The sequence below is a fragment of the Erithacus rubecula genome (genome assembly GCF_903797595.1).
Source record: "Erithacus rubecula genome assembly, chromosome: 4".
NCBI lineage: Eukaryota > Metazoa > Chordata > Aves > Passeriformes > Muscicapidae > Erithacus > Erithacus rubecula.
In genome coordinates, this window is record NC_136686.1 from 45,859,453 (window position 1) to 45,886,949 (window position 27,497).

Below are 27,497 nucleotides of genomic sequence, written 5' to 3' on the forward strand. Positions count from 1 at the left end.
TTTCCTCAACAAGAGTGCAAACACCATTGACATGAAGTTTTTATACTTTTTCTCCCAGCTCTACATAAATGCTGTGTAGCACTGATCAGGATTTTCCTTTGGTTAAAGAAGAACAAGACCTTGGTGTTTATTTTTTCAATATATGTGTATTGTTAAAAAAAGTTGCATTAATCAGTGACTTCCTATGCGTGCACATACTTCAATTACCACTTTCTTTTTCTTATAGGCATGTAACCACCGCTCTAGCTCAGAGATAATCTGCTGTACAACACCTTCACTGAAAGCTTTCAATCTCCAACCACCCTTTGTAACCAAAGTGTTCTTTATTTTTGATGGTGTCAGCTCCTTTTACTTTGATTTTGATTACGTAAATAATCCTGTATTTAAGCATTTTGAAAAGACAGTGTTCATCTCAAGAGGCAACCAAAATGTTCTGGAAATTAAGGTAAGAAATGCTGAAATAAGTTTTTCAGTTATTTGCAAGCGCACATCAGCAGCACAGCATGGAATAGACTTTTTGATGAAATAAAGGAAGCCCCAAGAAAACAAGGGCAGAGAGAGCACTGTGTTCAGTACTGCATCCACCTGAGCCCAGTTGTTACAATTTAAAAGACACAGGGCTGCAAACAGAGATGAGTGTGCCAGGGTGATTGTTGTCATCAGGTGAAGTGGGAGAGGGGTTTTCCTTGTCCTCATGGGAGGACCACACTGCATCAGCTTCTGATTGCAAAAAGCTGCACCAGCAGTTCAGGATTAAACATGGCCAGCAGCCCAGAACATGAAGTATGTGGTCTGTGCAGGAGCCCTGGCTCTTACTGTCACATGCCCATGTGTCCTTCCTCACAAAAGATGTGGTCTGGCTTCCTTGGTTCTTCTGAGCTGAGGGAAACTCTGGGCTGTGCACAAAGTCACTCATGAGGATCAGTCACTGCTGTAGCCTAAATATTTATGGATCCATAAAAAATGCAAAGTTGATGCTGAATGCCTCTTCAGAGTGCACTGAGAATAGCCTACACAGCACTGAGAAGCATCCCTTAGGAATTTGGGGCCCTCAACAGCACAGGTTGCTCTCTACTGCTGTGCTGCTGAGAAAGTTAAATCCATTCTGCTAGAGTCCAATTTCTTGAAGTCTAGTTTTTTCTGAGTACTAAATAGAAAAGGTATAAATATGGGTATTTCTAATTTACAAAAAAATACTGGTATTTATATGATATTTACATAGTTATCTATAATTTATAAAAAATATAATTGATAAAAATGTTTTATGGAAGACAACCAGTCTTAATGCTTGGGTCATCTCTTTGTGTCACTCCTGCACAGCTCTGTAAGCCAAAACTTCTCTCCCTTCACAATGAAGAAATCTTGAAGCCCTAAGGTCTTTGACTCCAGGATGGTCCAGTGGGCCAATTTCTGGGCTGACATCAGAAGGATTACTTCAGAGTTCCTGTCAGCCATGCTGAGTTCTGGTCAAACTCTGACTATTAATCCATCTCTGCAAAGTGCTTTGAGCAAATTCCAAAGAATAATTGGTCTCATTTTTACTTTATACATTGTTTTTTCTGCTTGGAGCCCTTAGCCATACAATCACTTCTTCCTCAATGCAGAGCAAATCTCTTGTTCAGTTATGAAGAAATGCTAGAAAGAGTTCTGGTGTGTGGGTCAGCAGAGACCTGGGAATATATAGCTGCTGCATGGCTCACTGCCTCTGTGCAATGACAGTAGTCTTTTCCAGTATTTTCCAGGTCATGCATATCAACCAGTTGGAAAGAGGACTAATTTGGGAAAAAAATTCAGAATAATGTAGATTGGAAGGAACCTCTGGAGGTCTTCATAGTCTAACCTCATTGCTCAAAGCAGGGCTAAACTAAAAATTAGGTCAGGCTGCCTATGGCTTTGTGTAAATGAGTTTTGAAAATATCCAAGAATGGAGATTCTACAGCTTTAAAACACTCTGCTCCAGTAGCCTTGCATTGTATGTCTTATGCTTGAGATCCCCTCCGAGCTCAGTGATCCTCTTCTGTACCTCATCCAGTTTGTCAGTACCTCACCTTTTCTGTGGAGTTCAAGACTTGACACAATTGCCAAGGTGTGGCTCCACAAGTGCTGACCAGAGCAGAGCAATCACCTTCAATCTACTGGCTTTGCTGCTGCTAAAATGTGTGCTGAGCCTTCATCACTAAAGTGGCATTCTGCTGCTTGATTTCTCATTATGGTCCAATATATCAGTCATTTTCCTAAGTCTGATATCATCTGAAGGCTCAGAGACAGGGCATCCTATCCCTCTGTCCAAGCTGTCAAAAAAGATCTCAAGCAGTACTGGTCCCAGCATCAGCCATTGACAAATGAAGATTTGATCTCTGTCCAATCTGTTTTTCACTCATTTTATGTACCATCCATCCAGTCCATACCATCCTAAGTTTTTTCAATGCTAGGAGAAATTATGTTGCAAAACTTGCTAAAACCAAGGCTCACTTTTCCAATGCACTCCTTTCATCTAGAGCCAGTCCTGTCTACATAGAAGGTTGGTCAGGCAAAATACACTCTTGTCCTTTCTCTGCCTGGACTTGAGGACTTGAGGACTTGCTCTATAATTTTCAGAGACACTGAGGGTCAAAAATAAGTTGGTTTTTTTAACTCTTTACTTTGTTTACTCTTTTATTCTCCATGAAAAAGTCTCTGGTGCTGATTATTGCTGGGGAAAAAAACCCAAACATTTGGATAAGAAAGGCTGACTGAGGATTCTGATAGTGACAAATGACAAAGGCACAATTTTGTTGTATTGACCTGTAGTGATGGCACCCATGGCAAATGTCTCCCTCAGCCTAAAGTCCTGGTTGTTTCTTGACAACCAGCTGGAGAACAGCATTAGTGAGAACTGGTCTCCTAGAACAAACCATGAACAGGCACCAATTTGACATCTTCCTCTAAATAGAATTAGTTATAGTGGGATGCTTCTATCAATACAGTGAGACAACTTTCATAAATTATAGCCAGGAGCCAAAAGAGCATTACAAGCCATATTGGCAACACTTTTCCCTCACCCCATACCCACATTCAAAAATACACACACACAAGTTTACATGCCTCATGATCATATTTTGTGCAGTAATTAAGCAAGCTCAGCATGAAATTAAATGGCAGCTTGCTTCAGTGAACAGTCTGTTCTACCAAACCAAAGTTCTTTTATCTCTTTCTTAATTAGTTTCAGAGGGGCGGAGGGAGCTTTTATCACAAGTTTTTGAATCTAACTAATCTAGTGTGACATATTTGGCTTTCATCAAATGACAGTGGGTACCAATTGAAATGTTCTGTTTGGTTTCCCCTGATGACCACAAGATGTTTTTGTAAGAAAATGTTATACACAATAAAACATTAGGTTTTCTATTTAAAACACAGGGCACTGTGTGCCACAAATGCCAATCTTCCTTGTCTTCAGTGCCAGCCTCTCAACATCCTGCATCATCACTGTCTTCTTCTGCCAAGTATGTGGCTCTTTCAGGTCTCTTGGTGCCCACCATGCTGGTCAGAAGGGTCATGACAGAGTGGAACCAGACAACTATCTGCTTCAACACTGTGAAGACACCACTTCAGAAGTACTCCCATCTCCTGCCAACATGGAAAGCTGTCAGGGCAGGAGAAATTCTGGTGTTTCACTGCTGAGTCTGCTGAAAAGGCAGCACTTGCTGCCTCCCCCAGAAGCCACTGATCCAGACCTGCAAGCTGGGCTGCTGACAGCCCAGAGCATCTTAGCTGTGAAAAAAAATTATAAAACAAGTAAGAAAAGCATCTTTCTTCATTTAGCCCAGAGGCCTGGTCTCTTCTGGTGTTGTGATTGTCCACTATTAAGTATATTTTCAAATATAAATCTTCCACTAGAGAAATACATAGCACAGTTGTAATTCAGTGTGTAACAACTAGTATACTATACAGCACATCTGAGATCTTGGCTGTGCTCTGGCACTTCTGTCTTAAAACTCAGAGTAGGATAGGGCTTAATAAATTGCCTACTCTATTCTTAAGCCAAGCCACACATTCTTTATGAGACAATCTTAAGGAAATCTTTTTGCCTGTTTATAGGTCACTCTATTGTCAATCTTCTTTCACATCACATAGGAAATTCTTACTCTCAAAACCTGGTCCAGAAGAGAGCAGTATGGAAACTGGTATTTTTGAGCAAGTTGAGGAGAAATCTCTGCAGCTGCAGCAGTTCCTCCTTCCGCCCAAGTCAACCTGCTCTCTCTGCTTAGGAGCTACAAAAATGCTCCAGATACCAGTCTCAGAATTTCCAAACTTTAGTTAGCTTACTGTTCTTCTGCTGCTTTTAGACTTTTACCCAAATTATTCTCATCTATCTAAAGTTGTGAGGTGGCTGTGCTGTCAGATTGGGTTGCAACAGCTGCCCAGTACAGCTTGAAGATTAACTTCTCCTGCTTGCATTCAAGGGTATTGCTCACCAAGAAGGGGGTAATACACATTTAAAAAAACAAATATTTTTTCCAGTTTCCACAGGAGCCAGTTTCCCCCTTTTCTTAAAATGGTAGGGAAATTCTGTTGTACCAAGAAGAGCAAAACACTGCTGGGTGTTTTGAAACTCTCAATTTTTAGATATCATTATGAATATATTTGAAACTATAATATATTAATGGTAATGTCCTGGTCATAGAAGTAAGTAAAAGCTACTACCTTTATATATATATAGATAGATAGATAGATAGATAGATAGATAGATAGATAGATAGATAGATAGATAGATAGATAGATAGATAGATAAGTGGCTAAAGACCACCTTAGGAAATATCAGTATGATTTTTTTTCCATCAATTTTGGAGGAAAAATTCTGGGCTTTGGTGTAGAAGAAGAGACCACTCAACCACACTCTCCAGGATAATATATTTATCCTGAAGATGGAAGAATTAAATTCAAGTCTTTTGAAGTACATCATTCAGAGGAAAGATTTGAACATTAATGTTTCACAATCTGCCACAAGTCTCTGCACTAATAAGCACTAAGAATTCATATTCTCCCTGGCCCAGGAATATTTTCTTACTTGACACCAAACAGAATGGTTTTAATTAGACAGAAGATAAAGTGCAAAATGGACTTTTATGGCCAGCTATTAAAAAGCATTTACCTGAAGTGTGGCTTTGCCATCAAAATAGGGCATTAAACTGGCTGTCCTGTACATTTATTACAATTTTCCCAGGGTTCAGTCTCATTCTGAAGCAGATCTAAAACATATGCCGAAGTAAGATTATATTTTGCCCCTCAGAATGGAATTCTTGTTTCCTTTCCAATATACAAGGCTTCACAGTGGTGTGAGCTGTGATGCTTTCCTCCCTTCTCATGGAAAACTCCCAGATCCAGCCCATATAAATAGCCTGTATTAGTCCCATACTCCCTTCTCCCCTTCTAATCCCAGTTAATATGCCTCTTCTTTCATCTTGAGCTGGGCTGTGCATGGGCTAGGGCAGCTTCTTAAGTAGAGATGCACTCCTAAGCATAAAAGATCTTAAACTTGGCATTTGGATTCTACTGTCACAATATCATAAGGAATAATTTTTCATCCAAGTCTGGGATGTGAGAGCAGGTCTTTCGGGTAAGAAGTGTACTTTCCATGCCTCATCTTTACTAAGGTTTTTTCCTTTTTGGTCTGTGGAACATGATTTTTACAGACTTGTGTATTATTATAATTAATTACTTCTTTTTGAAAGCTTCACTTCTGCTATCATAACCACTTGCAAAACAAAATGTTTGAGATGCCTTTAGCTTGTGGATAATATAATGCCAGTTTTGTGTAAACAACAGCGTTACATAATGCATCCTTTCTTGCACAAATTATGCAAAAATCTAAACAGGACCAACGGAATTAATCCCTCAGACATTTACAATTTCAGAAGTCAGTATGAGCTGTATGAATGACAGCAGATTTTATCTGAAAGTCTACCATCCTACACTGGCCTGTCTGTCAAAGTCACATTTATATGAAATAAACCTATACATGCATATTGACAGGACAGTGTAAATTCTCATTAGTCTTTTATTTCACAATTTATTTTTCATTAAAAATATTTTTCAGGCTTGTAACTACTTAACTTTTATGAGATGGTTATGTAATATGAAATTGATTTTTTTTTTCCAAGGGAAATTATATTGATTCAGAAGCTGTTAAAGGCGAGGTGCTAAAAGTTGGAAATAAAAGCTGCGAAAACCTTCTCCTGCAGTCTGAATCAATTCTGTGTACAGTTCCCAGTGATCTCCTGAAATCCAACAGTGAGCTAAATATAGAGGTGAGGCAACTACACCACACATGAGATATTAATGCCATTTTTATTATTATTCACAGTGTCACTATTGAACCAATAAACTTTAAGCCTCAATAAAATTTAAGCCTAAGCCTGTGCTTACAGAGCTGTCTCTATCCCTGTTTGTTTGGGATGGAAATTCAAATAATATCAGTTATTTAAAAATAAATATGGCCATCACTGTTGTTACTACCTGTTTGTACAGAGACTTTCTGGAGCCTTAGGCACAAAGTAGGACCTGAGCTAAGCACAGAAATAAAATTATAGTTATTAATCCAAACGCAAGAGGAAACATGTGGGGAAGAATGAGAAGCTGTAATGGAGTAGTTTTAGTTGGAACTCACTGACCCTTTTTTCAACAAAAAATTCTGCTGCAGTCAAGAGGATCAAATCATTCCTGAAAGATTTTATTTTTAATCTGCATTTTATAGTTTAATTTCAATTCTTTTTGTAAGAAGAAGACACTTAGGACAAATGATTGAGTCATTGCTTTAAAGGTGGTCTCATTAGAGTCATTCAATGTGCTACTGCAAATTTTAAATTGTAGACATACTGTATTATAGAATAAGACATGAATCTTTCTAAAAGATAAAAAATAAATCCCAATTTTGTATTTTTCTAAATATACGAAAAAAGGAAATTGGAATGGGATTACCTTTAAAATATGAAATTGCACTCTGATTCACTGAAAACAGTGGAGACTTTGCTGGTCATGTTAGTATGACTAGGATCAAAGTCTACGTGAGCTCTTTTAAGCAGGAACATCTATTTTTTCTATGTCTTTATAAAATTCATCTCACAGGATCCTGGGATGTGAATGATATTCTTATGTGCTACTGCAATCTAAGTAAATGGTAATAACTAATTTGATTTATTAATATGGTAACTAGTAATTTATTTTAATATTAATTTCTTTTTTTAATAAGTATTTGTTTTCTTGCATACATCAGGCAAACTATAAAATTAGATGTAGCTCTCCTTTTGATGTAGGTCTCCCAGACTTCTAAGAGCCTAGTTTCATATAATACTTGTGCACAGGTTGGATCCAGTTAATATGTTGTATTTTTACATATGCAACCAGGACTAACATTGCATTCAATTAGTTCTACTATGTGATATTTTTTTAACCTCTAAGAAACAGATATGTGTGGCACGTTTCATGCACAAAGAACAAAACATAAAGGGGTTAAATAAGGTTTCTACTTGTTTACTGGCAAGAAGACTCAGAAATTGTAGTCTGCCCAGCGAAGAAGAAAATTTGCTCTTTTGACGGGCAAATCCATCATTACAGTACCCAGAGGGATGAATTCCACAGGAGGAAGAGAAAAGATGGCCAAATGCATTCCAACCGACTGAGCTAGTGCTGTGTGACCTAAAACAGTTTTTCCCTTTTAGCTGCTTGGTGTTAGCCTGGTTGTTGGTTTTTGGGGTTGTTTTCTTGTTTTGTTTTGTTTCTTTAAACTGTCAGCAAGCTAGAAGCTGGCAAGGGACAGGCTCACATGACCTTGGGAACTAAAGTGCAAGAATGCTGTCAACAAGAGACTGAGTTTGATGTTACAGCATATTTATGCTAGAAGAACACACATTAAAGACAGTTGAGCTATTTTTTTTCAATGTACATCTCAGCCCATATAGCTCTAGGTCCATATGAGTAAAAGTATGCACTTAACATTTTGAATCAGCATCTAGTAACAGTGGAACCCTGTTATCCAGAGTGCATGTGAGTGCCTGCTGTGTAGCAAATACACTATGCTGTGTCACTACCAGAGCTCTTGAATGTGACAAATGAGTCATTAACGTGTAGATCAGTTTTCATGTACACCAGTATAACAATTTCTCCATTCACAGTGTCTTAGCTCAGCACAGCGTCACAAAATCAAGATTTGATACATAAGGGACATATCAACTCATGCTTTAGTACTAATAATCTAGTTCTTACTTGTCTTTGGAAATCATTACATTATTTATTTTCTTTGTTATTTCAGTGGAAGCAAGAAGTTTTGTCAACAGTTATCGGAAAAGTGCTGGTCCGGCAAGATCAGAATTTCACGGGACTGATTGCTGGAATTCTTTCAACATCAATCTTAATTTTTATCTTTTTGGCGGTTTTCTTCTGGAGAAGAAAGAAAAAACAAATTAAAGGTCCATCGTAGTCAATCCCATCAAATAATTCCAATATTATCTTAGATTTTGAAAACTGACATAATTTTATGCTTTGCTTAACTGCCATGCATTGCCCTGTTGTAACCTGTCAGCAGAGGTTTCACAATCAAGTCCCAATGTTTAGTTGCATTTCAGTGCTTGGCAAGAGCCTCAGCTGGGTGAAGGGCCACATTATGCCTTAAGCAGAAAGATTTCTGAGGAACTCTGAGCTATTAGGAAAACATAGTAACTTCTTTTCTCTAACCAGCTTTAGAAGAGGAGATGAGTAAATGACATGTTTGGAATCACGAGTACTTCAGCTTCATCCAGTTGCCTTGCATTGCTCCAGGCTGTGCCTGAGTTGTGCAAGACACAGAGTGCTGCAGTCTCCTGGTCTCAAACTTGTTCAGACTCTGGTTCTTCTCTGGCCCCTGTGTCTGGGTTTCCTTCCAGTGAGAGCTGCCACACTGTGTAAGGTGGAAGGAGAGTTAGTGTATAACCAAGTCTGGTCCAGGTGCACTATCACAGTCAGACCATGAAGCTGGCCCTAGAGTCTTCAAAGCTGTCTTTGATCTTCCAGTGTAGCTAAGGGTGGGTCTTCAACACAAGATTTTTTTGCAGAAAATCTTGCACTATAAAAACAGCTCAAGTCCTGCACATCTGCCACAGCAACAACCTGACCCTCTTCCCAGCAGAGCAGAACATCTAGATTTAAATAAATAGACAGATAAATCAACATTGGCATGCCAAAACCATGAGGGTTTTCTAATCTTGCTTTCTCCTCCCCCTTCAGATCTGGGAAGTGACCTAGTTCGTTATGATGGCAGAGTGCACACTCCTCACCTGGACAGGCTGGTGAGTGCAAGGAGTGTAAGTCCAACAACAGAAATGGTTTCAAGTGAATCTGTGGACTACAGATCAACTTTTCTAGAAGGTACGCCTCTATTAGGAATCAATATGGAGGATATTTTACACATCTTGATTTTCATATGTCTTCAGATGATGGCTGTTTCAATCAGTATCCTAATTTCAGTTTCTCACCTGATTTGTCTGTGTCTGCATTTTTGGGACTCTCATGTGTTCACGACCTTGCTATTTTAACTGAACTTCTCAGGTGCTTCCCAAGATTAAGGTTAAAAGGATTTTTACTTTTACTAAGGTTGAAGGAATAAATAAAATACAATTAGTAAAAACTCTCTATAATTGTGCTCCACAGGTTATTGGGAGCTAGTATATATAGTGATTCTGTGTTGTCATAAGATCCATCCCACCATGCACAAATCCACTCTGGAAAGACTGGTTTTAATGATAGCATCAAGTGGCTGTAGGTTTAGTGTCTCCCAGTGACTTTCTACAGTTATAATAAAACAGTTCTGTTGGCCCAGCATGGAACATGGTGTTTCATAAACTGATATTCTTTTGTCTTATGTTAATGCCCCTCCCATAAAATGGGACATTGTAGAATGCAAAAATGAAACTAAAAGGATATGAAGACTGTGACAAATTGAATGGACATCTATGTGCACTATTATGCCAGTCTCAGGGAAGAGTAATCCTATGCCAAATACATGTTTGTGCTGTATAATAAGATTTTAAAGTGGGTATTCAGAAGACCAGACAGCTACATTTATCATACCATTCTAGGCTCCTTTAACACCTGTGGAGACCATGTTCTGTGATTACCATTAAAGAGTCTTTATATCTATTCAGAGTTACCACATTGTGGTGTGTGAGATATCACAGATATTTGTTAGTCTTGGTATAGACACAGTCTTGTACTATTTCAGGTGCTGCTGTATACAACACAATAGAAATAACTCCAAATCTTTACTCCACCTTTGCAAGCCACAGTCACAGAGCTATTTGAGACACAGGCCTACTCCCAGCTTTCCATATTATTCTTTTATTGCGGCCGCCAGCTCATACAGGAAGTTTCTTGATTGAAAAATTTCCAAAGGGAAAGTAAAGCCTGTGCCACTGGTCAGTAGGGAAAGTGGTACATGAGACAAAACTATGCAAAGATCCTTGGTGGAAGGTAAGCCCACAGTGGTCCTGCATCCATTGTGTCCTGGCAAGGCACAGTGCAGAGTGCATCCAAGAAGGGCATGTGTTCATCTGATGTTCCTGTAGCAATGTCAGTGTTGGTATTATCAAGGAATAAAATAAAAGAAACATTACAAAACATGCAGGGTTACATTTAGCAGCTGCAAAAACTATTTTGCAGCCATGGCTAGATTATTTTACTGTGTTTATTAAATAGATATTTGCCCTTAGTCACAAATAAACTAATTTTTAAGTTGTAGGAGTTGGTATTTTTGCTCCTAGATAAAATAACAGAGTATTTCTCAGCTCCTAGAGTGATAAAAGCACTTTATAAAAATTTCACAAGTTTTATGCAGAAATAAATAAAGCATGTCTGTACAATACTTTTTACTTTTTGCAGTAAGATACCTGATAATTTCTGTTGGTAAATTTGCTCCCCTTTTTTTGTTTCTGACCCTGGACTAAATTCAGCTCCCTGACTCCACGGAAATTATTCCAGGCTGAAATTGGTATAAACTAAACATAGTTCTTTCATTCAGTCACACAAAATGTTAGGAACAAGGTTTTAACCAAAACCAATTTGAAATACCTGAACAACATGCTGTTGATAAAAAAAAAATCTCAGATAGATACTCCTGGATTTACTGAAATATTTACTCCTGAAATATTTTAGTTTCTGCTATATCAGATGGCTCATGTTATTTTCATGAGTAGCACCAACTGTATTATCTTCAGCAGCTACAGGAAATGAATCACCTCTAGGCATTTCCCTGGTTGAATATTTACTATTGGATAAATATAGCTAGTCACCAGCACTTTGGAAACCTTCATGAAGTGTAAAGTTCCCTACCAAATTAGAACATGACAGTAACAAAAAGCTTCATGTTTTTAATTGTTCACTACCTCCTCCTACCATATTGCTGTATGCTGTTTTGTTCTTGTTACTCCCAATTGCTAGAAGTGCAACAACCTCTGTTTGGCAAGAAGTGACAAGGCTTCATTCCATCCCCTCAGAAAAGTGGAAGTTTTGCCATTTACTTTCATAAAAGTAGAGCTGAGACAAGCATAAGTTTCTAGTGACATGGTTTTCCTGGAGGTTGGCAGATTACCAGTGCATATTTTCATTCTCCCTTTGTGACCAAGACTTCCTTAAAGCCAAGTCACTTCCAAACTGATAAAATCAAACCTTGCTTACCAATGCAGTAAAACTCTTCATTTTTCAAGGAGTTTGAAAGGATTATAACAGCTTCTGTTCATTTTGCAGATCAGTTTCCAAGCATGTCTCAGAATGGATCGTGCAGACCTGCCCAGTATCCTCACTCTGACCTCTCCCCAATTCTGTCTAGCGGAGACTCAGATTTAGCCAGTCCCCTTCTCCAAACTAACGTCCACATTGACATCAGTGCCTTAAATCCTGACCTGGTCAAAGAAGTGCAGCATGTGGTTATTGGTGCTGACAGCCTGATTGTGCACTTCAGTGAAGTAATAGGAAGAGGTGGGTACTGCAACTCCTACACTGCAAACTGCTCCTCTTTTTGCACACCCATTCATTATAAATTATTCTGAATAAGGTATCTACACAGAGATTTTTATCAAGCATTTTAGTTCTTACAGCACTGCATACCATGCACTGAATCAAGGGGAGAATGAAGGGGCTTTCCTTTGAAGTCAGTGCATTGATCAGTTGGAGAAGACACTGTCAGGAGGATTGAGTCTGCCAACTAACGAGGCTCTTTTGAACCCATGGACTTGCTGGTGCCCCTCCAACAGCCTCACTCTCACCCTTTTCCAGGCTACAGAAAGCTCAGCCAAGGCTTCTGATCCATGAGGCTGTGGTATGGGAGTGAATCTGCCACAGAACATTATGTGAAACCTAAAGCACACACCTAAATGTCAGGGGATGCTGAGGTAGGAACACAAGTGACCTTAAACTTGGATGACACAGGAGACTCCTGCAGTCTTTAGAGTATACAGTAAAAATCCCTGTGGCCCAGGTGAAATGCCCACACCCATTTTCCCTCCTCAAGTTTCCACCAGCTCTGAGGAATTTGCTGCTTGTTTCCTCCCAGCAAATGCTCTCCATATCACCTCATTCCTCTCATGCCAGCTACAGAAATATGTAGCTCCTGATTCACTTCCCCTTAGTTTTGATTAGTCCCTGATTTAGCAAATCTCCTGTTTTTCTAAATTTCTCTCATCACTCCTATTCCTCTACATCTTCATAAGCAAGTTCTGTTCACCTTTCATAGCCCAAGGCAGTATTTCTGTTAGGGACATTTTTAAACTCTGTATGATTGAGTATCTATTATTAACCAAAGTACAAACTGGATTTTCAGTATTTCTAGAGATCATGCATGGGAGGTCTCTTGTTGAGTATCAGAATACTGATAAAAAAATTGGCTTTAAATGATATTCTTAATGCCTCTTCTGCAGGATAAGAGCCACAAATCAAACAGTCAGTGTGTTTCACGTCTATGTATTACATACACTTCATCATCCCCAAAGCAAGGGTGGGCCTTTTTCTTTTCTTTTTTGTTTTGGAAAACTGCAAGTAATTTCCCATGTTTTAAATGTTGAAAAATATCTGGAATGACACAAAGATAATAAACCATTTTAAATTTTCTCCTTTCTAACCAGAAATGGGACAAACCCCAAAATATTTTAGACACACCCAATCCAAGCTTTAGGATTTGTGCCCAGGCTCCAAGCAATCTGTGGTCTGATGGGATTTTAGTTGCTTTTATAAAACAAACTTTGGATTAATTTTACCTCAAGCCAAAAGCAAAGCCAACTGAGCTCTCTGAGCAGAGCTTATGTCGTAAATTTATGAATGTAGTAAAATTAATTAGATAGTCTTATTCTCTGTAGAACTCACACTTTAAAAAAATTTTGCTTTCTAACTGCAAATATTAGCATTTTTAAAGTGCACAGTAAATAGTTTATCTATGAAAGAAAGCCACAACTGCACGTAAATAGTTTGATTTAGAGAAATTAATGTGTGAGCCTGGAGCTCAAACTTCACTGTTTCCCAAACTGACTTTTCATAGGAAGTCTTGGTAAACAACATAATTTGCTTGACAAGAAAGCACAGGATTTCTGTGTCCCTGGCAGTTCATTTCACTGCTTAGACCACGAGGAAGAAGGCAAATTTTGTTCAGCATCTTTTAGTGATATTTTATACTTGGAACTAGGCCATAGAAAAAACTGCCAAGTGGTGTCATCAGTCTGTGATCAGTAGAGCAACTCCCAACCCATCCACAGCCAACACATCATTTTAACATTCAACATTTTCCATGGAATAGCAAGACCTGAGCGACTGCAATCCCAGAGTAGCTGTCCTTTCCATCAGACACATCAGATGCATCAAGTTTGTACAAGCCAGTGGACCACTTAGCCTGGGCTTGAGATCACTGGGAACCACCAGTCCAATGGTCATGCTGGCTCCTAACTGCTCCCTGTGCTTTCCAGGTGTCCTCCTTCAACACCTGTGTCACAGGAGAAGATGATGGGAACAGGCTGACATGGGTTTTGTGTGCATAGTCATTACAAGAAAATTAAATATTTGTGGCGCCAGCTTAGTCATTATTTATACTCTCCATTTAGGTCAAGAAATACCAATTATGCTGCAAATAGAGTTTTCATTTTATGTAGTGGTGGTTTTATGTAATGGTGGTTTTATGAATGGTGGTTTTATGTAATGGTCCGTTTCCATTTATTTTAATATGTTAGTTAGGAAGTATATATTACAAGTGTTGGGAATTGGACAGAAATGGAATGTGATCACTTTCTTAGAGTATAATTGCTACCCAGTGGAAAATATCAGAAAGCTAATCTTACTTAAAGCTAATATTGCTCATTTTTTTTACACAGGACATTTTGGCTGTGTGTATCATGGGACATTGCTGGATAACGATAGCAGGAAAATTCATTGTGCTGTGAAGTCACTGAACAGTGAGTTACATGTTTAATAGTGAGACATTACTGTTAATTCCAAAGATAACTGGGATGAACCAGTAAATTCCAGTGAAGTATACATTCAGAAACAAGGATTCTTAGTTGCAGCTGAATCAGATTTATCTTTGGAGCAATTCCAGTTGCTTCAAATTACCACAACACATTGGCATATGTTTTTACATCAAATAAAATGTCCATATATTTCCTCTACAAAGAAAAGAGCACTGGAAAATAAGGGAAAGGTAGCATCATTTTTTATTCCACCGAGTCATGAAGATTTGGGTTTGGAAGTTAAATTGCTGGAGAGTGGGCAAAGCTGCTGGAAAAACAGCAAGAAGGAAGATAGTGATGAAGGATTTCACTCAAGTGTTGTTATTCAATTTTAAATCATTCAAAATAAGAAATGGGGAAACAGAATTAAAATCACCAACAGCCAGTATTTGGCAATTGTAGGAAAACCAATGCACATGATCTGGTTGTAATGTGGGAGGTGGAGAGCATGCTTGTAGTCTCTTGTTATCACTTTGTTGTGCAACTACATGCTGTAGAGAAATGAACCCTAGTTTGTTTCTGTTTCTTCTAACTAACCTATTTTATTACTGGATTTCTCAGGGATTACAGACCTGGAAGAAGTAGCTCAGTTTCTGAAAGAAGGAATAATCATGAAAGATTTCACTCATCCCAATGTTCTGTCACTCCTGGGAATCTGTTTGCCCAATGAAGGATCCCCATTAGTTGTTCTTCCATACATGAAACACGGAGATCTTCGAAACTTCATTAGGAATGAGACTCACGTAAGTACCTGGTGAGGTGCAAACTGTAATGCAAGTCTGGCCACGCCCTGCTCCAGCACCACACTTCACAAGCTCTCATAATTACATTACGTCTGCCACCAGCCACTCTTACTACACCTTAACCTTTAGCACTTGCTTAGGCTGGCATCAAGCCCAGCCACAGCACTGCCACTCCTTCCCTTCCCCCTCAAATTCCTCTCTAGAATGTTTCCCAGAAATTATCAGCAATAAGTATTTCTCATTTCCCATCCATAAGCCTCTTAATAAACAAATGTGTTTATGAGATCTGTGATCAGGGGCCCAATCATCTGCTGGTTAAACTGGCACATCTCTGTTGACTTGAGCACAGCTGAGCCAGTCAACATCTGCTCTTCCAGCTCCTAGGTAAGGGAGCTCCATATCCCGCTAGGGTCACAGTCCATTTACTATCAATATTTTTTCTTCTTATCTTGAGAAAGAAAAGCAGGAACTGTTATACAAACTATGAGTACTCTCTTACCAGCAATCTTCCCCATTTCCACTGAAAGGCTGTAGATTCCTCAAATGTGCCTCACTGCTGTCTCTCAAGTAGACCACTGATCTTACCTTAGGTAGTGTAAGCCTTTACACTTTATAATGTAGTATTTCACCTCTTTCACAGTATTAGGACAATACAAAGTGACTTCTGAGCCAATAGGATTTTGTCTTTGCTTTTATGGCAATCAGCAATAGCCAGTAGAATTTAAAAAAAACCAACACATTTTGACTAATTTTTTGGAGGAGTTTAGCTTCCTGAGGCTGGAACCTGCTCCCATTTGAGCAGCTTTCATTCTACAAGCACTTGTCTGTAAATAGTGCCACAGTTCTTTCTGAAATAAATAGGATAATGACCACAGATTGTTCCAGAGAAGAAAATTATAAGGAACAATGTCAAAACCACAAAAAATCTGTAGGATCCTTACTATTGCATAACAAGTCATATGATTGCCATAAAAGACAGGTTTATGTTTATACATATTTTGATATTTAACATTTTGCGTATCTTCTCACCATGTAGGCAAGCAGAAAGAGTTTACAATCATTGCCAAAAATCTTCCTCTGGTGACTGCTAAGGTCTCATTTGCTTTTTTCATGACATCACACTTATGCCTTTATTTTGTCCCAAATAGGACATTCTTTTTTCTTCTCCAGCTGATGAACTCCAAGTTCATAGTTAGTACCTTCCACTGAGTTACATGCTGTCACTCTTTAGTCCACATATGTGAATTTTGTGTGTCATTGAGATTTCAGCATACTGTTCTACTTCCTAGGCCAGGTTATGCTGCTCATGCTGCAAACTCTACTCTTCTGGAGACTGTCAGCTTTTTTGTTTTCTTATAATGTGTTTTCTCACTGGGAGTAAGGAATTGACCTAAACTTATACCAGTTTCAGTACAAGAACAAACCTTTGTTGTTCATTCTGGTGGCAGAAGAGGTGTAAAACACCTAAAGACTCACAGCATAAAGCAGTCTGATCCTTTAGCTTCAGCATTCATTTTTACATAAATGTTTGTATTTTACAGAATCCAACAGTAAAAGACTTAATTGGATTTGGCCTTCAGGTTGCAAAAGGAATGAAATACCTTGCAAGTAAAAAGTTTGTCCATAGGGATTTGGCAGCAAGAAACTGTATGTAAGTACAAACATCTACTTTCAGCCACATTACCATGCTCTTCTGTGTAAAACAGTGAGATGAGACAAACTAAAGTTTCCAGGATTCTGCTATTTTTTCGTCATAAGATGGTGTTTTTTTCATTGCTCTGCCTTTATGCTGATGTTTGTCTTGCATGATGATGAGCTACTCATCTTGCTAAGGGCTCATTTCTTACACATAAGCTTTTTTTGAGTGTGAGAAATAAGAAAGCTGAGGTCAAAGCCATTGGTTAGAGTTTAAAAGGCATCTCCTAAGGGAAGTTAAACTGCTGTTGTCTCAACTTGCTGTGTTTCTACCCAGCCTCTTCAGAAGCAGCATGTCTCTGCTGCCACACCTAACCAGGAGGGAGAGGAGCACAGGGGAGCTTTGTGAGAAAAACAGGAACACAAAGAAGCACCAGTGAGACCTCTTGACAGTAGTCTTTCATTACATGAGTATGAGCTTACTTTGGCTCAACTAGGCACACAAATTAACATTCAAAGAATCTTACTAGTGTCTGGGAAGCCAGACAGTTCAGTTCCCACAAAGACAAACTGATACAGGAGTTGCCAATATGATTATGCTGATTTATCACTGATGTTGTGAATTAATGAGGCACAGCCTTAAACATTAAAGATTATTTTTAGCACATCATAAACTGGAACTCTGGCTGCATTAAGGTCATTAACCTGTGACATCAGGTATCTTATTCTTTTTTCAAGGGTGCACACCTGTGCAGCTGAACAGCCTCTGAAAAAGAACATTTTCTTACAGGTATTGGGTTTTTTTAGGGGATGAAAAAAGCCACAAGCAGATTTTCAGATTTCCTAAGAAGAAATGTGTTGGGTTACTGAACGACAGACATCTAATCAAAGTCCAAATTATGGCAACAGGACATTCCCCTTGGCCTACTGTCTCTTCCTTGGGTGAGGAAGGAACAGCTCTCAGGATGTCTCATACCACCCCTTCTTCTATACTTCTATAGGAATCAGCACTCAGAGCCTGGAGAGTTGCTGCCACAAGACCCACTTTCCCCAGTGGCCATGTGCAATCCAGCACTCAGTACAGGCTCTGCTACAGTGGTGATGTTTATCATAAAGGAAGCCAGGAAAGGAAGCAAATACAGTCCTCAGGGACTCTTAGCTCTATTCCACTATCCTGAAAGAAGAGCAGGAACCTGCTATGGCATAAACTGTTTCCTGCTGACCCATCAAAGCTCCTTCCTACTCCCTTCACCAGAACAAGTTACAACATCAGTAAATCCATCAGATGGTTCTATCCCATACACTGGGACTTCAACAGACCAGAGTTGTCCAGAAAGAAAACTCATAAATTCAAGACAGGGAAGTGTTATGTGTAGACACTGAGAGAGAGGATCATTTAGCCTAGAAAAGGTTCAAGAAGATCTTATCCTAAGGACAGGGAGCGGGCACAAACTGAAATGGGGAAAATGGCATTTAAACATAGTAGTGCTTTTACTATATGGATGACTGAACACTGGCCCAGGTTGCCAGAGAGGTAGTGGAGTCCTTATCCTTGCAGGTATTCAAACCCACCTGGTTCTAAGTAACCTGCATTAGGAGAACCCTGCTTTGAGCAGGGGAGATAGTGGTGAGCTAAATTATCTTCAGGTGCCCCTTCCAACCACACCCCTTCTGTGATTGTGTGATGCTGTAAAGAAGCCCAAAGGGAAGTGCTTGCTGTGACTAGGTCTGCACATGTAAAGAAGGATAAGCTTGAAAATGCCAACACCCACACTCTGTCTGTTTGTGACAATGATACCTCTTATCAGGACAAACACCAAGCTTAGGAGAAGCAAAGCTAAGGAGGTCTTCTGGTGTGGCTAAGCTGTAACCCCAACAGAACTTTTGTTATGCCATCATTTTCTCCCAGAACAGACACCAAACTCATCCTTAATTACAGGACTACATCATTACATAAAGGCAGCCACTGAGATAATGATGGATCCCTCCATATCAAAACTGAGATTAAGTAGAAAAGGTGGTGCATTGACTTGGAAATAAAAATGAGCAGGTTTTAAGGATACAGAAGAAAAAACAGCTGTGGAAGTAATGATGTAGAACTCCATCAGGATGTACAGGCTATTAGCAAAGATCTTTTTATACATAGCAATTGTTTTAAAATAACTGTAATTCAAATTGTATAATCAAAACAATATCAGTCATTTCCTGAGTTCATTCACTGTGTTAAATGGGTGTCAAGTATACTTTACTGCACTTTTGTTTCAGTGTTACATTAGTTTTATAGGTTCCAAATAAAGTACTGCCATGCAAAGTCACAGTCTCAAAAATGCAAGTCAGTCATTATAATCCACCAGCATGGTAAGTCTTGCCTGCTCAGTTGCAAATAATATCTTTTGTCATTTCTCTAGGTTGGATGAAAAATTCACTGTCAAGGTTGCTGATTTTGGTCTTGCTAGAGATGTCTATGATAAAGAATACTACAGTGTGCACAATAAAACAGGAGCTAAACTTCCAGTGAAATGGATGGCTTTAGAAAGTTTACAAACTCAGAAGTTCACAACGAAGTCAGATGTGGTAATGCACAAACATATTTGTATCACCTATTTATTTCTTTTATATTGCCTGAAGCATCTTTCTAGTATTTAATTCATGGAATAACTCCAAAACTTATATTTGAATCTAGCTTTTGTTCACATAAGAATGAAAAAGCCTGTCTACATCCAGGAAGTATATTTGTCCCAGTCACTAAGCAAGAACTTGTTGACCTGATTATATCTTACTGTTCAGAAAAGAATTAGGAGTTTAAACCTGTTCCAAGGGAAACTGAGGACATTCCAAGAAATGAGGTTGGAGCTCCTGTAGCTCCCCTGCTATAGGAGGGGCTTTGGGAAGCTTGACAAAACAGGCTGACTTGGAGACTCGTAAAAGTTAATAGTTCTCCAAAATACTTTATTTGCTTTATAAAGAATTACTGGCTGCCTACAGCAATCTCAAGTACTACCTGGCCATTTATGAAGAAAAAGTTGTTACAATGAAGTCAGTTGGCTGGATTGCTTTGTATTTTAGCTCTCCATTCAATCCAGATTCAGACTGACCTGTGATGCATAGAATTTTCACCATGTATATTGTCTTCAGCACGTATTTACACAGAGTTAGTCAGATCATCAGTTCATGTAAACTGGCAGAGCTCCATTAACCTTAAAAGAGGTCTGCCAATTTATACCAGCAAAGTAGCAGGCCTATAAGTTTTTATATTCTTTCATTTACTTAGTTGAGATTCTCTGGCTTTTATTTAACTGGCTCCTCAAGTCCCTACAGCATTTATTAGCCCACTTAAAAGAAAGCTGAATGCAGTAAAACAACTTTTCAAAGGAAAAATCCATGCAGTTGAATGCTTAAATCTGTCAAACCATCTTCTAAAACAGGAATGCAAAGCCCTCGAACCCTTTAACTTTTTATTTATTTCTTTGTTTTCTTAGTGGTCCTTTGGTGTATTACTATGGGAACTTATGACACGAGGGGCACCACCTTACCCTGATGTAAATTCTTTTGATATAACTGTTTACTTACTACAAGGAAGAAGGCTGCTGCAACCTGAATACTGCCCTGATCCACTGTAAGTAAATAGTTTGCAAAGGCTTCTGCAAATGCTGATGATTCTATAGTACTATAGTAACTGAGACTGCTGGAGGAAAGAGAGAGTTGGTTTTTTCTTCTTTTTATGTGATTTCATAATTGAACACTTCTTTTATTTGAATGGCAGGTATGAAGTCATGCTGAAGTGCTGGCATCCGAAACCTGAGATGCGTCCAGCATTTTCTGAACTTGTTTCAAAAATATCAACAATCTTCTCCACTTTTATTGGGGAACACTATGTCCATGTCAATGCTACTTATGTCAATGTGAAGTGCATTGCTCCCTATCCTTCTCTTCTATCATCACAAGACAACACAGACGTGGATGTTGACACATGACGGGTATGTCTGAAATTAAGGAAAATCCATTCTTAGTTGTATGAACAAAAAGCAAAACATTTTGTCCACTAGTTTCTACTGCCCGGTCTTTGTGAGAACACTGTTGCACATGTTTATGTTGTTGCCCAAGTTGCACTAGTACAAGGACACAATATCATATTGTTTAAGGATACAGGATTCAGTAAACCATCACAGTGATTTCCAAGTATTGGGAGAATGCCATCAATTTACCAAATGGAAATGTGGTGTGCTACCATCCAGTGCTGGCTCCCACAAACTGTCATTAATGTGTGCTCAGACCCAAGAACAAATGCCATGAAAGTAGAATATCAATTAATATGGCTGGAAGGACTGTTACTGTGCATGTACTTCAGGATAACGAGCAGTGCAGAAATGCCTTTCACACAAAAGGCCAAGAAATGCAATGAGAATAACAAGAGTTTAAAATGTATTTTCATCCCACATGGGGCAAACTTTGGATTTTTGAACTACATCAACAAGGTTTCAAAGAACCTAGGCAGCCAAGATAGCCAACCTCATGGTGTCTCAACAGAAATCAAATTCAAGAAATGCTGTGCAGTAAAATAAATATAGAAAAGTATGATTGGGTAAGGAGTGGGTGAGGAAGGCCAAGACAAAACTGAAACCGAACCTGACAAGGGATGCAAAGAATGACAGAAAGGGCTTCCACAGGTACGTTAATCAGAAAAGTAAAGCCAAAGGTGTCCCCCCTCTGTTAAACAATGCTGGTGGACAAGGAGAAGTCTGAGGTACTTAACTTTCTTTCCTCAGTCTTCAATGGCAACATCTCTTCCCACACTTCTTGAATGGATGGACAACAGGATGAGCACTGGGAGAGCAGAGCCCCTACCACTGTAAGCAAAGACCTGGTTCATGACCACCCAGGGAACCAGGATGTGCACAGGGCTATGGGACCTGATGAAATGTGCCCCAGAGTCTGGAAGGAATCAGCTGATGCAGCTGCCAAGCTGCTCTCCATGATATTCAGAAAGTCATGGCAGTCAGGGAAAGTCCCAGGAGACTGGAAAAAGGGGAACAGTCTATCTCTCTTTAAGAAGAGAACAAAGAACAGAGAACCCTGGGACCTACCAACCTGTCAGCCTCACCTCTGCACCTGGGAAGGTCATGGAACTTATCCTCAGAGAAGGCACATGAAGGACAGGGAGGTCCTTCACCAGGATCCAAGACACCAGCACAGTTTCTCCAAGGGCAAATCCTGCCTGACCAGCCTATGGCCTATGGCCTTCTATGATGGAGTGACTACACCAGTGAAAAAGGGAAGGGCTATCAGCTATCATTTGTCTGGGTTTCTGTAAAGCTTTTGCCATGGCCCCCTACAACATCCCTCTCTCCAAACTGGAGAGAGATAGATTTGATGGGTGGAGTGTTAGATGGATAAGAAATTAGCTGGACAGTCACATCCAGAGGATAGTGGTCAATGGCTCAGAGTCCCAATGGCCATCAGTGACAAGTGGTGACCCTCAGGGGTTTGCACTGGGACCAATGTTATTTAATATCTTCATTAATGACATAGACAAAGGGCACGAGTGCACCCTCAGCAGTTTGCAGATGACACCAAGGAGAGTGCTGCAGCTGACACACCTGCAGGATGGGATGCCATCCAGAGGCACCTGACAAGCTCAAGAATTGGGCTGGTGGAAATGCCAGGAGCTTTAACAGCACCAAAGGCAAGGTGCTGCTGCTGGTCAGGGCAGCCCCTGCATCACCACAGGCTGGGGGAGGAACAGATCCAGAGCAGCCCAGCCAGGAAGGACTTGGGGTGCATGAGAGGCTGGACATGAGCAGGCAAAGTGCCCTCCCAGCCCAGAAAGCCAATTGTATCCTGGGCTGCATCAGGGGCAGCATGGCCAGCTGGGCAGGGGAGGGGATTCTGCCCCACTGCTCCACTCTGGTGAGACCCAACCTGGAGTGCTGCATCCAGCTCTGGGGACCACCACAGGAAGGACATCAATCATCAACCATGATGGTTAGAGATTCAGAGCATCTCACCAGTGGGGAAAGGCTGGGAGAATTGGGATTGTTTAGCCTGGAAGAGAGAAGGCTTTGGGGTGACCTAATTGTGGCCTACTAGTACCTGAAGGGAACTTGCAGGAAAGATGGAATAAGACTATTTACAAAGGCATGAAGTGACAGAATAAGGTGGAATGAATTTAAACTGAAAGACAGTAGGTTTAAATTATATATAGGTGAAAAATTCTTTACTGTGAGGGTGGTGATGCACTGGAACAGGTTGTCCAGGGAAGTTGTGGATGCCCCATCCCTAGAGTTTTCAACATTCATCAATGTACCCACGGCAGACGGGCTTGATCTATAAGATCTTCAAGGTCCCTTCCAGCCTGGGCCATTGTATGATTCTCTGATTCTTCATCTTACCAGTTCTCTGGTATAGTTAGTCAGACGGTACCAAAAAAAAAAAAAAAAAAAGGAATTATCATCTAGCTTAAAGCATTCCTAGTGTCAACATTATTCCAACATTCAACCACTTGAGTCAAACAGTCTATAGCAACAGATCTCTTGCTGAAAAATGAAAAGCCTCCATTCCTTCAATAAACAATGAATCACTCTGAGAATTAAAACTTGAAGGCTGCTGTCTGGTGAGTCACTTGGTGAGCAACTGAAGCTCTGCCACCTACCCTTGGGTGAAGCTACTGACAAAGGTGAGTAAGGAGCAGAGGTGTTGCAGGCAGCCCTGACCTAAAAAGACACCACCATAAGCAGGCATATCAGTAATTTCTTCATACCAGCCCTGAGGAGCAGAGAAGGCTGATCAAAAGAAGAAATGGCTTTAGGCCCTGTATACTCTCTTTTTGGATCACACAACCCAGTGAATTACCTACTTTTAATGCTAAGTTATGACCTGGAAACAATTTTGAAAAAAAATAGTAAATAAAACTTCAATTCATTAGGGAAGAGTACTATAACTTTGGGGCAAACATCACATGTCATTTCTGTTCCTGTGGAATTCTGTGCATACTACTGTATAGTTTGTTTAGAATAGGGTAGAACTGGGTTTGCTGGTGTAAACACATAAAGTATTCTATTTTTATATTAAAAAAAGTTTATTTTTAATGACATTTACAAAGTTTGGTTAGGCCACAAAATACTGCACTGTGAACATTTCAGAAAATGTATGTCAATGTACATGATTCATAAACTGTAGCAACCTTAAGAAATCCTGTGTAAATATTAGAAAGGAAAAGAACTGACTGTAAACACACTCCACCCTAAGTCTAATATCTCCATTGCTGCAGGGCAACCATTTTAAGGTCTTCAAAGAGACGTAATGCAGATAAAGAACTGATATAAGGGAGATATATTGTACTTGGGAGACTGTGTTATAACTGAAAGATTTATAATGAGGGCAGAGTGTGCAGGCAAGCTATGAGCAGATAATATTGTATTGTGTTTCATCACCACTTTCATTTCAGAAATGAACTTTCATGTCTGCTGAGAGTGATACTAATTGTAGATTGCTCAAGGACAAAAGGCTTTGCTGCAGGCAAAAAAAAAAATCATCTCTATGGTTGTTAAAACAGCTAAGGAAGTTTATGACACATAGATTTGGAGAAGTTACTCCAAACTTGTACGTACATGCTTGAGGAACGCTGCAATGTGAAACAGAGGACATTTTTACTATTTATGAACTTTTGCTTAATAAAGTTAATGTTGTGTCTGGGACACCTGTAAGAATATGTGATTCTGGTAAAGATTTGATGTTAGTAAGTTCATATATCTGCAAAGAGCTGAATGGTACTTATGTTTATAGTTGTTGTTATGACCAAATAAACATGTTATTAAAATGAATTATTGTAATACTTTAAATTCCTAGTGGTATAATTACTGTTCACATTGACTGTTAAACTGACAAGTCTGTCCATATGCTTTTTCTGACTAAAATGGGAAGAGCAACCTGTGGAATTGTGGAAGGGAAGGGAAAAAAAACTCCATAATCTAAAAATACAGAGTGCACCAACAAATCAAACACACTGTTCATCAGCCTCCTAGCCATTATTCTGTCAGAGAAAGATGCTGGATATTTGTGATCACCAGCTATGGCATAGTCTGTTTGAAGAGGAATCCTCTTGCCTAACCACAGGCTGCATCCATGCAGACCCTTACAATTCTTGATGCACTTAGAGTTGGGGTGGCAATTGAAGCTTGGAATTTAGCAATCATAAGGAGTACCTGCATGGCCCAACGTGGATGCCAGCACTTGTTTGGTATCCAAGTCCCTAATCAGTCATGATCCACAAGAAATTTCAAGTACCTGAATCTGTGTCACTCAGAGTCATCCATCCTGTGTTTCATCTCTGCAAGGTGTTTTGTATCTGTGACACCTGAAGAGAAAAATCCACAGGGCTCTTGGTTCTTCTGGAGCAAGAGGAGCCAGCCCCACCCTTCTCCCACATTTCCTCCAAGTTAGATGAGATGTCTCCCACTGAATTCACAAGTTTCCTTTTATGAAGAGTATTTTAAGTGGGTACCCCACAAACACTGCAATGCACTGTCCTGTGCCACTCTAAGTCAGACCTTACAAAATTATTTCTCCAGTGTCTTATCTCAGGGGAACATTTTGTACTTAACCCACTCAAAAATATTTCAATGCACATCATCTCATTGACAGCAGCTGAACAAGAGCCAGGGTGTGCCAGGGGCCAAGAAGGCCAGTGGCATCCTGGGCTGGATCAGGAATGGAGGGGCCAGCAGGAGCAGGGGGTGATTCCTTTCCTGCACTGGTGAGGCTGCTGTGAGTGCTGAGCCCAGCTCTGGGCCCAGTTTAGGAGGGATTTGAGGTGCTGGAGCATGTCCAGAGAAGGGCAACAAGGCTGGGGAAGGGTCTGGAGCACAGGTCCTGTGAGCAGCAGCTGAGGGAGATGGGGTTGTTTATCCTGGGGAAGAGGAGGCTCAGGACAGACCTTATTGCTCTCCACAACCACCTGAAAGGAGGCTGCAGCCAGGTGGGGACCAGCCTCTTCTCCCAGGGAACCAGAGACAGGACAAGAGGACACAGGCTTAAGCTGGGCATGGGGAGGTTTACAGGGGAAGAATTTCTTCACAGAGAAAGGTGGTGGAGTCACTGTCCCTGGAGGTGTTTTAGAAAAGACTGGGTGTGGCACTCTGTGCCATGGTCTAGGTCACAAAGTGGTGTTAGGTCATAGGTTAGACTTGATGATCTCAAAGATCTCCAACCTAGTTAATTCTGTGACCACAAATGATTAAAAACAGCATTTATATGCTCTTGTCATTTCAAAATATCAGGAAAACCCGACATCAAAACACATTTTCTTCAGACACATTTACTTCTTAGCAAAAAAATATATATGCTCAGTTTCACCTTGAACTATATTTGAGGGAAAAGTTCAAACTTGATGATTTCCAGAGGTCCCTTCTAATCCTAAATATTGTTTTATTCAGTAAAAAAGGCATTGAAAATAGTAGCTAAGAATGAAAACATTCTGATATGTCACAAGACCAATCCATTTTTTATTCTATTTATTTATATTTCATTTACTTTCGAATAAATTTTCAGGACTTGCCTGAAAAGTCAGTAAAAAATCTCCAAGGTTTTAACACAATCTGCTATTAATACCAGGATCTTCAACCTAAACCAGCATAACACACAGTCAAATGATGGTCTGAACTTAAATACCAGATTTGAAACACATTCCTCTGATTACTTCTCATGATTTCTCAGGGATGCTATATATTGCATTTTTGAAAGGGTCAACAGAATCACAAGCTTCCCATGCTGTTTTTCATCCTAGTAATTTTGATGATACCAGGTACACACTGCAGCAGATCTGCAGCTGACTTACACTGGCAGAATTCCCACTGCAGGAATATTAACAGTGGATGGGGCTCATGCTCAAAACATTGCATAACAGATACCCTACACAAAGGCCAAGAGACTGAAAAATAGGGAGGGATATCCTCACCCCATGGAAATTTTCCTGTTGAGTTCACATCAACTTTTTGAGTGCACTATTAACTCAACCATTGAGAGTCATTTGCCTCTATTTAGGAAGATTTTTAATCCACTGAGAGTAACTTGACTCTTGTTAAGGAAGATTTTTAATATATCCAACAATATTAAAGGTTTCCAAAACAAAGAAAAATGGCACGCAGTACCATTGGGTTGCTAAGCCTTAACATATTGCTAATTTTTTGTCTCTGGTGTTAAAATCAGTCATGAAGAAGAGACCTACATGCTTTATGTAAATAAATTATGAGGTTGCAGCAGCAAAAACAGTACAGGTGAGAAATTGCAAAAGGGCCTCAAAATAATTTTATATCTGAAGATGAAACTCTCCCTTCAGAAATTTCATTTCTGGGAGTCAGCCATAATGTTATATCAGAGGAAAGGGTCATAGCAGATAAATGAAATAGAAATCATAATAGGTTTTTTACTCACTAAGCAAAACATCTATTCCTGAAAATTCCAATTTCTATTATTTTTAACAAACAGGTCATGAACTGAGTATTCCGATCATGAGAGAAAGACACAGAAAATCTTAGGATTGTGCCAAACTGATTAGTAAAAACATTTACAAGAAACTGTGATCTCACAGACAGCAGGGAGAACTCAAAACAACTTTATTGACTCAACAGAC

At 39.6% G+C, this 27,497-nt stretch overlaps 1 protein-coding gene across 1 annotated transcript in view; it reads left to right on the forward strand.

The window, feature by feature from the left end:
- MET (MET proto-oncogene, receptor tyrosine kinase) overlaps positions 1-24,701 on the forward strand; it is an 89,116-nt gene extending 64,415 nt beyond the window's left edge. Inside the window, exons 11-21 of the mRNA XM_079304704.1 lie at positions 227-445; positions 6,141-6,287; positions 8,288-8,444; positions 9,238-9,378; positions 11,752-11,982; positions 14,358-14,438; positions 15,054-15,235; positions 16,777-16,886; positions 19,279-19,444; positions 20,350-20,486; positions 20,634-24,701. Coding sequence (XP_079160830.1) covers positions 227-445; positions 6,141-6,287; positions 8,288-8,444; positions 9,238-9,378; positions 11,752-11,982; positions 14,358-14,438; positions 15,054-15,235; positions 16,777-16,886; positions 19,279-19,444; positions 20,350-20,486; positions 20,634-20,844 — 1,782 coding nt within the window. The 3' untranslated portion in view covers positions 20,845-24,701. The remainder of the gene's footprint in view (positions 1-226; positions 446-6,140; positions 6,288-8,287; positions 8,445-9,237; positions 9,379-11,751; positions 11,983-14,357; positions 14,439-15,053; positions 15,236-16,776; positions 16,887-19,278; positions 19,445-20,349; positions 20,487-20,633) is intronic.
- The last annotated feature ends 2,796 nt before the right edge of the window (positions 24,702-27,497 follow it).